This window comes from Coptis chinensis, chromosome 7 (assembly GCF_015680905.1).
Source record: "Coptis chinensis isolate HL-2020 chromosome 7, ASM1568090v1, whole genome shotgun sequence".
Taxonomy (NCBI): Eukaryota; Viridiplantae; Streptophyta; class Magnoliopsida; order Ranunculales; family Ranunculaceae; genus Coptis; species Coptis chinensis.
The window spans coordinates 43531530-43543080 of record NC_141462.1 but is presented as its reverse complement, the minus strand read 5'-3'; the positions used below and the strand labels follow the sequence as shown (position 1 = coordinate 43543080).

The 11551-nt window shown below is 37.3% G+C and overlaps 1 protein-coding gene across 1 annotated transcript; it reads right to left on the bottom strand.

The window, feature by feature from the left end:
- Positions 1-122: 122 nt before the first annotated feature.
- On the bottom strand, positions 123-11180 carry LOC147487630 (uncharacterized). The gene is made up of 14 exons (XM_086575060.1): positions 10912-11180; positions 10730-10841; positions 10533-10649; positions 9887-9991; positions 7928-8011; positions 7686-7801; positions 7467-7568; positions 7248-7361; positions 7090-7146; positions 6640-6706; positions 6483-6536; positions 5771-5845; positions 1432-1467; positions 123-548 (listed from the first exon to the last, which is right to left on the bottom strand). Exons 1-14 carry the CDS (start codon positions 10929-10931, stop codon positions 456-458), a joined length of 1152 nt encoding a protein of 383 aa, XP_086431186.1. The 5' UTR covers positions 10932-11180; the 3' UTR covers positions 123-455.
- Positions 11181-11551: the final 371 nt, after the last annotated feature.

Sequence of the window (11551 nt, the reverse complement as noted above, 5' to 3'; positions counted from 1 at the left end):
ATGAATATATCGGTGTACCCAAAAACCGATATATATTAGATATATCCATTTTTTGGTGACCAGTCCAAACTATTTAAAATATCAAAAATATCGGATATATCGGAAATATAATATCGGAAACATATCGGAAATATATTGGAAATATATTAAAAAATTATCAAAAAGTCAACCGATATATATCGATTATATCGGAAATATCGATTATATCTGCGATATAAAATTTCATATCGGAAATTCCGATATATATCGGGAAAAAAAGAGTTCAATATTCGGTGGATATATATCGGAAATATTGATATCGGTGTACCAATTTACCGAGATATATCTACGACATTTTGGGCCTTGAGAAGAGGTAGTGGCTAATGATACTGTACAAATCTGCATCTCTGGATAAGGCAGAATAATTTACAGATGGAACTTTCTTGGCACCTTCAGAATAAAGCAAAGATTCCAAGCTACCCGTTCCCCATTTGTGAAAGATATGCTTTATCTGCATTTGCAAGACGATTGCGGAACTCGGTCCACTCACTTCTGCACCTCTCTCTCACCTGAACTTGTAAAGGAGGGAGAACAAATGGTTAGAGAACCTCTAATGATTCAGGAAAAGGGCAAAGTTTCTTCTAATCTGCTTAATGACTAAAATAGGGACACAAGTCTTGATAAAATGATCACCATTTTATTTTTATTTTCAATTTTCTTTTGTTTTCTTCTGAAAAGTTCCACAAAAGTGCCTGCCGTTGTTAATCATTGGTCTCGAATGTGAAGATAAAACCTAACGAACCATTTCTTTGTGTAGCAGCCAAACTCACTGAGAATTTTTCTAGAAATTTAATGGGGTGGTGTTCCGTATAGAGTACAAGGGAAGAGCAAAATCTGGGTAGAAGCAGTATCTAATTGAGTAATTGGTTTGGTTGTGCGGAAAGACCATCTTCTAAATAAGAGCATGATTGTGCAAATGTCCATTTAGTATGCAGTCAGTACACAGCCACATAAATTTTCATACTCAATTTCATCATAATCATGATTAATCGCTTAAAAAATTTGAAACCGATGTGCTTTGATAATGGTCTTCTGGGATCTTGACTATTCGAGCTTGTGACTAAAAGTCAGTAAAACTCCCATCTCATATTTTCTTCAGTCTTATCTAGTATTTTCGGGAAACTGGCAAGTGTTGGCTAGTTAGGTGTCGAGCGGTTTTGAGGGATCAAGCAATGTCTCGCACCATCATTTGGAGGCTGTTTCAACTACTGAAACATTGCCTTTCCTGACGGAACATCCCATTAGATGGTTGTTTTACTCCTTGGCCTTAAGTTAAGTAGGAAAGTAGGTAACTGATGACTTTAACAGAAACACTACTGGCATTACTAATAAATGGACGTATAGAAAGCACTTTGAAGCACAAAAATAATATATCAAGGGGAAGGAACATACCCCCTCCCAAGGTGCTTTTCCATTCTCTGACTCACCCTGCAAAAGTCGTTGTGTTAAAAGTTGCAACGAAAATAAATATGAAAAATTGAGATATAGAAGATTGTAAGCATTAGTCTGTGATACACTGAAAGATAGATAGCATGGTGAATCATGCATACAAACTTCAATTAGTAATACGGGAAAGTAAGGGTCCCCACAAATCAACTCTACATAAATACAGCATGACAAGACTTTAATGATTATATAACAAAATACCATATCACTTTCCGTTCTCAAGCCTCTTCTGCATACGAGTTTTGTTAGTGGTGCAAAGCAAATACTCAGAAGTAAGACTTTATGTATAGTTCTTAATTTGTCATCAGCTTCTAGCCTTCTTTGAGAGAGGAGCATATTTATATAAACTGTTTTTCTTACAAATACTAATTATGCAAAAATAAACTCTCAATTCATACGAATAGGGATCAAAATAGAATTTTTTATCTTAAAATGCAAATGTCACAAGAGCAGTCTTGTCATCTATTTCTTTTAAAGTAACGGTGCACTAAAGGTAGAACACTTGAACGAGTCCGGACTTTAAATGTCCATTTTCCCGTCTCTCATCTTCCTTCTACCCACTCATTACGTTTTCAAGTCTTCAAAGTTACCAATGCATTTATGGTGCCTTTAAAAAGCGCAAATCACTTGCTCAAGTTCCATTTCTTCTTCTTTCACACCAAACAAACTGCTATGTCTGATCTAAGGTGAACCTTGGGAACTTCTCCTTAACTAGGTTCATAGATCACTTCTATGAGACTATGACTATATGTTGATCCTCATACACAAAGTATCATTTTTTCCTTTCTACATTCTTCTCATCTCAATTTTTTTGCGGATGTATCTTGCATATCCAGCTTCAAAAGCTTTTTTTTTTTTTTTTTTTTTTTGCTCGGCAAAGTGGAATGTCATTAATAATGGAAAAGTAGCCTGAGAAGGCCTACATTACAAGTGAAAAAAAACGAGGACAATATAACCCAGAAAAAGCAAAATAATGCAACCCATCGCCCTATATGTTCACATAAGACTGTTTGACCTAGCCACAAAAAAACACCATCTGAACTCTTTAAAAAAATTTACACCACCGAAACAAAAGAACTTTTGTCTAGAGAATAATCTCCTCATGCGTAGTTGAGATGATTTCAGAGTTCCGAGGATTACGTTCTACTTGAATGCATCAGATAATCGCAAAAGGTAATAAGCTCCAAAGGCAGTTTCCAAATGAAGAGAAGGGTACCCCAGTCAGTCTACACTCTAAATAAAAAGCATAAAAGATCTTCCAAGAAAAAGGACACCAAACAAGTACACGACTCACAGACTCCTTATTCTTCCCATCCAGTTGACAAAACTTGACCAAAAACACATTTCGTCTCCTGGGGGCTGATGTTGTATATGGTGAGAATACATTTGAAGGACACCCACCAGGTAAAGAAAGCCTTCTTAAAAGGAACTTTCGATCACCAAACTTATAGACCAGGAAAGTAAAAAAAAGAGGTAAGATTGCTAGGACCAGACAAGCAAGAAATAACAGGAAACATAAAACATAAAAAAACGTGGCTGAAAAGATATTTTTATTGCTGGGCACACTCTTATCACCATCCTGTAATTTAAGGATAATCTCATCAAGCCTTGCTATCAGTGAAACTAGATCTCCAGTCCATGATTGCAAGATTTGCCTCCCCCAGATTTAACCATGCAATCCAAAATGTGTTTCCGTTTGAAGCTGGATAAGCCAAACAACAAACCGAATGCAATGGATAAAGCCCCACCACCTAGCCGAAGATCCTAACAGAAATAGATACAATCTCTTTTCACAAAACAGTATCTAGTGCTTCTTAATCTTAAGAACAAGGGGAACACCTTAAGAATTTCCCTCCACACTCCACGCCCATAGGTACCGAACCACTCTCCCACCAAAAATGACTCTGTCCAAATTGGGAAACAATTACCCTCTTCGAAAGATTACGTCCTTCCTCGCCAAAATGCCAAACAGCATAACCACTTACCTAAACTTACCTAAAAGAGCTTAGTTGAAAAACACCTATAATGTGTAAACCCAAACCACCAACGTTTTTTTTTAGCCAAAAATCTCTTGCCTAAGCAAAAGGTACCCATGGTGCTCCTCTATGATGCACGAATACGACATATTTGCCTCTGCACCGGTGTTAGTCAGGTACGATACAGATATTGGTACAAATACTGGTAGGATACGACATATTTTAAGTAAGGAAATTCAGAAAAAGAACCAAGGAAAATCTCCTGAAACATAAACTTATGGACTTTAATATCCTAGATCTCTACTTCCACATCTGAGAGAGAGAAAAGCTGGATCCTGTACTTTTTTCATGGTACAGAGACTTATTTCTCTCGCTCCTAATCTACATTTGTTTTGTTCACTTTTCTTTTCAACTACGCAAGAGTCTCTTCATCAGTTTTGATCTTATGGCTTCCAGCTGGAGACAACCTGGTTTACACAGCTCTGATAATGTGTTCTCAGACTTGTTTATCTAAACTGGCATTTGATCAGCCAGCTGGACTCAACAAAAATCTGTTTTTACAAACTCTGACCAGCTACTCCCAAGTCCCAACCCTCTGATCAGCTACTCCCAGCCCCATTTGAATTAAAAGGGCATTTATAAGTAAATATGATTATTTCTATTTATTAACTCGTACCCAGACCTGTATCCTCACTTTCTTGAAAAGTTGTGTCGTACCATGTACCTGTGTCCCTGTGTCGGTACCCATATCCGTGCATCATAGGTGCTCCTCATAATGGTCCCAAAATGGTGCCAAAGAAAGTTTCAAATCTCAATCCTATTAGTGACACTTGGGCATAGTCAAAAGAGACTTAAAGTATTAGAAGAGAGGGCATAGTACTATTAAACGACCCCTTTCTAGACATGCATACACATCCACTCTGCCAACTTATGTTGGAATCCGTCAATGATAGGGCCAAAGTGACTTTGACTGAGCATCATCCCCAAAAGGGAGATCTAAATAACTAATTAAGAACAGGGAAAAAAATCAGCTTAACCATCTAAAACGGAAGCAAGACTCCCCACGTCATACATCTTACTCTGGGAGTCTTGGGAGAGATTCACCCTGAGCCCAGAAACTGCCTCAAGAATCTAACCTTATCCACCTCATAACCGAGGAAAATAAAAGTATCATCAACAAAGTGGACGTGAGAAATACAAACTCTGTCACAACTCACTTTAAGCATTCTATTGAAATGGCTTTCTCAATCACTTTCCCCAAAATTTCTACCACCAAAATAAGTAGGAGAGGGGTAAGCTGATCAAATTGCTCAATGCCTCTCGAATTCTTCAAAAAAATATGTGGGAGATCCGTTGACAAAAACAGACAAGGAGATTGAAGAGATATATTTCCACACCCATCTTCTCCATTCGACACCAAACCCGATTCTCCCAAAAACATAGTCAAGGAATTTCCAACTTCCATGATCATACGCTTCGGTTAAGTCAACTTTTACAAACAATACCACGGTCACCTGTTCTCTTATCGCCAATAGTTTCATTAACTATAAGAATGCCTTCAAGTATCTGCTATCACTAATGAAAAGCCTTCGCTTTTGGGAAACAAGTTTAATCAACTCTTATTTTTATCCTCAAGGAAAAAACCTTAGATAATATCTTGTAAGCACTAATCCTATTAGCGACACTCTTAGGCATGATCAAAAGAGGCATAAAGGACATCATAAGAGAGAACATAGTTCTACTAAAGACCCCCTCTCACCGATAAAAAAAAAATATCTTGTAAACACTCCCGATCAAACTAATAAGTCTCAAATCACTAATGTTCTTGGAAATCTAAGAGAGAAAGTTTGCTTGTCAACAAGACCAAGTAAGCTCACCCCCTTTAAGAAGAAAATCAAGAAGCTCACAACTAAGTATATTACCATCCTTTTTGTTAACCCCTTATTGCATCAAAATTGTCAAGAAGACACCAAAACCAAGAAATTTTGGCTTGCAACGATCTGTCGTGGTGTACTGCAGACACGTGGACTAGAATGAATCAGGAGAACTGTAATTTGACTTTCCTTCATTCTCACCTCATATTTGTTTAAACTCTAAATTGACTATGTGATTGCTCAAATGGTATTACTAACTTTCAGTTGCATCTTTTAAAAGCATAATAGAAAATGCTCTCATCGACTATGTGATTGCTCAAATGTTATTACTATACAGGATTATTTTGTGGCGAAAAGAGAAAAAGGATATTAAGTAACACAAAGTGGAATAGCCATCAATGATTGTGGTGCAAACACGTAAAAATGTTGGATCACCTGATTTCCAAGTGAAGGTATGACCTGATGAACAATCCATTGGGAGTCAACCACACCAATCTTCTCATGAGCAGGCTGAAAAGATGAAAAAATAAGGACAGATGAAAATAAACTTTACCAGGGTTGTCTAAAGGACAATGTAAATCTTTCCTTTTGACTACAGATGGACAATTTCCCATTAAGGTCAAAGATAATTTATTTTTATTTTTTTATTTTTAATTTCTTTAGTATACAAGATTCTAGTATTTTTTTATTCCTTCCAAATCTATCGAATAGTTATTTGTTCTTGTTCTGAAATTGCAACTCAGTGGGCGCCTTAATAATTATAAGATCTTTCACTGTCTAACAAACTAGTGTTCTCAGACTTTAGAAAAGGCGAGTAGGACATAAAGGTCATCTACCTTATATTTTATGTGAATGGTAGCTTAGTTGGTAAAACCTTTGGGTGATGATACTAAAGGTCTGGGGTTCGAACTCCGCTACACACAATTGAGTTACTGATCTCTTTAAAAACAAGCTTGCCCACACATTTTTAACGCAGGTGCCGACTAGCAAAGTCAGTAAAACCTTTGGGTGATGATACCAGAGGTCTGGGGCTCGAATCCCGCCAGCATCAAAGAGTTACTGATCTCATTTAAAACAGGCTTACCAAACAAAAACAAAAAAAAAATGTGCTAACAAAATACTTTCAAGGAGATCAAAACCTACTGACCTCCACACATCTTCTTAGAGCAAAGTCCAACCCCCATCCATGCACCAGATCATTCTACAAAAAATATCAACAAACATGTACTAAGAGAAAAACCAATATAAAGACTTGAGAAATCACAAGTTGTACCAAAATGGACATAAAGGAGGAGTAACAATACCTGGATCATATGCCATACACAACGCCATGCGTCCCGAGAAAATACAGGGGCCATAATTTCCACAAAGCTGGGTTAATGCATAAATCCATTTCTAACTCAGAGATAAGGAGGTATTTATAGTTTACAAATGTGCATTGGTGCTAGTGGAATATCACACCCGCTTAATCTCAAAAACCCACAAACTGAACTCCAATCTCCAGTGCGCATACAGAAAGCTTAGAATATGCAATTAGACAAGGGAATTTGCAATACCCACATAGGGAGAGAGTAGTGAGCACTCTCTGATCAGTAATATATGCGTACTCATCGCTCATCAGTCACTACACTCTATGCATAGTATTTGTGCACAAAGTAAACTACCATATCAATGTGCAACTCCTCTACCAAGCTAAAGAGCAATTATTAATTTATTATGCATAACACAGGGACACATTGACAGAGAGGACATACGCTGCACATGGCGGTAGGTGTGGATCACTGCACCAGCCTGGCTTCTCTTCTGTTTCCCTGTAAGATTATAAGACATGGTTTTATTATTCAATGACCTTGCCACGTTGGTGTACATATCAAAATTAAGACAGTAAAGAAAAGAGAAACATAAATATTACTTGTGAACTTCTTTGTCACCTCTTCTTTTTGTCATCTGCCATGTCAACCCATTATTCGGCTCAAGACCAGGTTGAGAGATATCCAGACCGTGCTTCTTAACCAATTGAATATACCTGGTACATATGTGCGAAATATGAATAGAGAAAGACAGTGTGAAGTCACATTTGTTTTAAATTGCACAGACACCATAATCAATCTACACAAGATCAAAACACTACTTCTCTGCATTGAAGTGTTCAACTCCAAGATCTTCATCCCAGATAAAAATGTAGTCGTATGCCGCCACAACATCTGGATGCAAAAATCGTTTTGCATACCACCTAGAAAAATATAACATGGTCAGAAGTTCTTTGAGTTAATTAGAAATTAAACAGCTTTTACCTACAAGATAAATATACTAGAAATGCATGTGATAGTAGAATTTCATGAAATAGTACCATTTTGTCTGCCTCTTTACGCTAACATGAATAGCACGTTTTGACCATTCAAATTGATCCCATTCGCTTGCGCGGCCATCATAGTGAAAAAGTAAAATTGTGAAATCCTCAGTAAACTACAAGGAGAAAAGAAAAAATGAAATAAAATATGAAGTATAGAAAAAACTACATGCCTACTAAGAAAAGGAAAAGAACAAGAAGAAATGAAGATTATCGATATTAATAGACGTCTTTCATGCTACCTTTCTAACAGCAGCATTTATGTTGTTCCTCTGCGCAAACCCAACCGTGAAAGTAACCAAGTACTTTGGCCTAATTTTCAGATCCTGCAGGTTCAAGGCAACTAATGACGTAAACACAATCCAACTACCTAAACATTTTGCTCACAAGTACAATATGTTGAAGTCTTATGGTTATAATATAAGTTGTGCAATAGGTACGACGTGGTGAGCACCCATGCACTGAGTCGATCAGCCTAACTCATAACCATTTCATGTTTCACAGGCATTTACTAATCTAAATAAACATATAGTTTTTAAACAGTATTAGGGATAAGGACTTGACTTGGCTGACTTAGTCCTGGATTTGAGTCCACCTCTAAGGTATTTCTGAAACATTATGCAAGTTGAAATTACCTCATTTCTAAGAGATTGATCATTGCATATATGTTTTGGTGCATGTAATCATCAGTGCAATTCCAACGCAAAACAACGACGTACAGTGTTAAATTTTATCCTAGGCAAATAAAGATTTTAAATAGAGGAAATAACCGGACCCTGGTACCAATACACTGGTAACTAGCCTTTTGAGAGAGGTGATAGTCTAATAGATGGTCTAACATTAACTTTGGTGGATTCTGGACTAAAAAATTTCTGTTAAGTCATTCGTCAATAGACACGCTCATTTTCTTAAAGTGTTGGCATCCTCAAGAAGCCTAGATGTTATTCTCCATATTCCGAAAGAATACTACCAGGTTACGAATCATTTGATGTGGTATAAGTGCTAAAATAGTGATGTGGCACCTAGTTGGCACTTGGCAGGCTATATTGAAACCCCCCATTGGACTTGCTCTAAGGGCTATTTTTTTCTTACACCATTCTATAGCAGCTCAAAATCATAGTCGTAGAAAAGTTCGGTGAAAACAACCTTCACACATATGAAAGCCTTGAATTGTTTATTTAACGTCCATGCTTCATGTTTTCTGATACTTTGATCATATAAATCTAGAATGCTAACAGACTAAGCTATTGTCTTTGGCCTAATGGCCCAAGTTCTCCATGCCACCCGGTAAAATTTATCAAATGTGTTTGGGCTCAAATTACAGAGCACGTGAGGGGTCATCTTGATATGTTTAACGCCTTCCATAACAATATATAAGCTCTCAGGGCAACTTCAATTATACCCAATTGGTTTTATGTTGGATGTTCAAAATTTAAGATATAACTTTATGGGAACTATCAAAAAACAATGTTGTCTTGTCATCATTACAAATCCAGAGGGTCAGAAGATCTAACTTTGCCCACCCAATTCAAGAGAAAGAGCAGCTCTTGACCAAAACCCAAAATGATTTTGGTTCTTGAACTAACTGGCTAGTGTTCACTGCAAAATCATCTCAATTCCGTCAGGCCAAAAGCTCTTGACATCCTAGAGCTTCAATCTAGTGCCAGGTACATCCTATGGAGTTTGATGAAATTTGCTATCCGGCCAATAAGGTCGAACAACCTTTCTAAAGATTTTCAGGATTCAAATGTAATACCCCGCCTCTGGTATATTTATTTAGCACCGCAAGTCATTCCAATGCAAGTTATAATTTCAAAGTGCTAAAACAATACAGACAGCACAGTTTCTGTCGTCCATCAATTAGTATGTACACTTAAATGAAAAAATATGGCACAAACAGCACAAAGTCTGCCATCCGTTGGTGACTTAATGTTCAAACGGCAAAAAGTCTGTCGTCTGTCCTTCACTCAAATTATAGAAGCTGCTATACAAGCCCTCAAATTTAGCTGAGTTTATCACACCATCCATATTTTGAGCTCACATAGCAGCCCCATTGGAAACCCTTTTTGTGGTTTGGGGGTGCTATATTGCCTTTAGCAGCCCATATAGCACCCTTATTGGACTTGCTCTTACACAAATGAAAGCCTGCAAAGACAATAGCCACATGTTTTCTTCTCATAACGTGCCTGTATACCACATACCTCATTTGGATCACCCCATAATCTGCGCAAATAAAAGTCTGTTTCAGAAACAACAATGCCAGGGGGTAGTAACTCCGCGCCACGAGGATTTGTTGAAACATATATCTGAAGCAAACAACATGTATCAGCATGTATGAACTAATTATGACACCAAAAAAACTAGTCTTACAGAAGATAGTTGCATTTGTGTTTTACCTATATGTGTATAACTATCTATACCACACTAAATGTTTCACTGGAGTAGGCCTACTCTGGTGCAATTTTTGCAATGAAAAGGAACGACAGAATCTTCAACTTATTTGGAACGCAGCAGTGAGAACCTTCACTATGGTCAGTTGGAAACTGATTGTATAGTCATGGGGTGATGGGTAGTGTACTTCCTCAAGTAAGCGCCAAGTGGTTCTGATTTTACTTTTTGCTACTTTGGTGGAAGTTCTTATTTTTTACTGATATAAATATTAATAAAATACACTTTATTCATGCACCCAATTGATATCTTATTCTATATATACAGTTCCAAAGTATAGAACACAGGCCCCTCTAGATCTGAAAAACAAACTCAACTCCAGTATGAACTCATCTGTTCGACAAGGGGCCATTGTTTTCAAAATTAAACAGTATGAAGTGTAAAGGTGCACAGTAGTACCCTTGTAATATTTCCTGAAACATGCATATCAGAATCAGACCCCAATGTGTCGACTGACTTTCCTCTGTTATAACCGGATGCATCCATGGTTTGTATAAGGCCAGAAAGTGCACGAAGCTGCAACAAGTCATAACGAGCTGATAACAGTGTATATATATATATATGATGATGATATAAAGAGATTGACATTTGATTACCTTGGTAATTGAAAGAGATGGAAATGAAATGCCAACAATAAATCCAAAGATAACTCCAATAATAGTTGTGATTACAAGTCTAGCACCATCATTTGATTTCTTACTTACTCCACTGCAGATAATAAAATCAACACTTCAATTAATCAGAAAAAAAATAACTCCTAATCAAAATTTGTACAAACCTGCGGTGTATGGTCCCCATCTTTGTATCAAGAACCTGACACGTGTATTTCGTCGTTTGGCGAGAGCGGGAAGCACAGTAAAAGAGAGAGTGGAGTTGGTTGAGTGAAAGAGAGAATCTGAGATGACGTGTTATTTTTTTCTTATTTTTTTGAATATATGAGAGAGAAGAATAATATGAGGACGTCTAGCGTGCGTCCGGGGCACCCAAATTTCGCATGCTCTGGATTTCAGTCACATATTTTCATGGGTAAAACCGGAATAACGGGGTGAAAAAGTTTCAATTGGGTCATTAAGCTACCTATTAAAGCACTAGTTGTAGCATACTTTAGTTAAACTACTACATATAACATATAGGTTAGTATCAAACAATAAATGACATATTGAATCTAGTGAACGAGATTAGGCACAGCTGGAAGAGGAGATCGTGTTGATGAAAAATTCGGTGGGACAATTGGAGCTTCAGGAAGCACCTGTGACCTATTAGCTCGAGACATAGTTGCATGTGGCCTTTTGAAGGGTGCGGTGAAGCACTGTGTTGACTATTGTAGAGAGTCCATGCTCATTGTCCTTCTATAGCTCGTTGTCCTTCCTTTATAGAAGCAAAACTTTCGTGCAAAGTATTAGGAAACCCCGTTACTT

Bases quoted from the DNA above. Each gene is read 5' to 3' on its own strand.
- LOC147487630 (XM_086575060.1), bottom strand. From the start codon at position 10,931: ATGGGGACCATACACCGCAG. The intron at 10,650-10,729 runs GTAATCAAATGT...GACTTGTTGCAG, and splicing joins CATCTCTTTCAATTACCAAG to CTTCGTGCACTTTCTGGCCT. The intron at 5,846-6,482 runs GTCAGTAGGTTT...TCATCTTTTCAG, and splicing joins CTCTAAGAAGATGTGTGGAG to CCTGCTCATGAGAAGATTGG.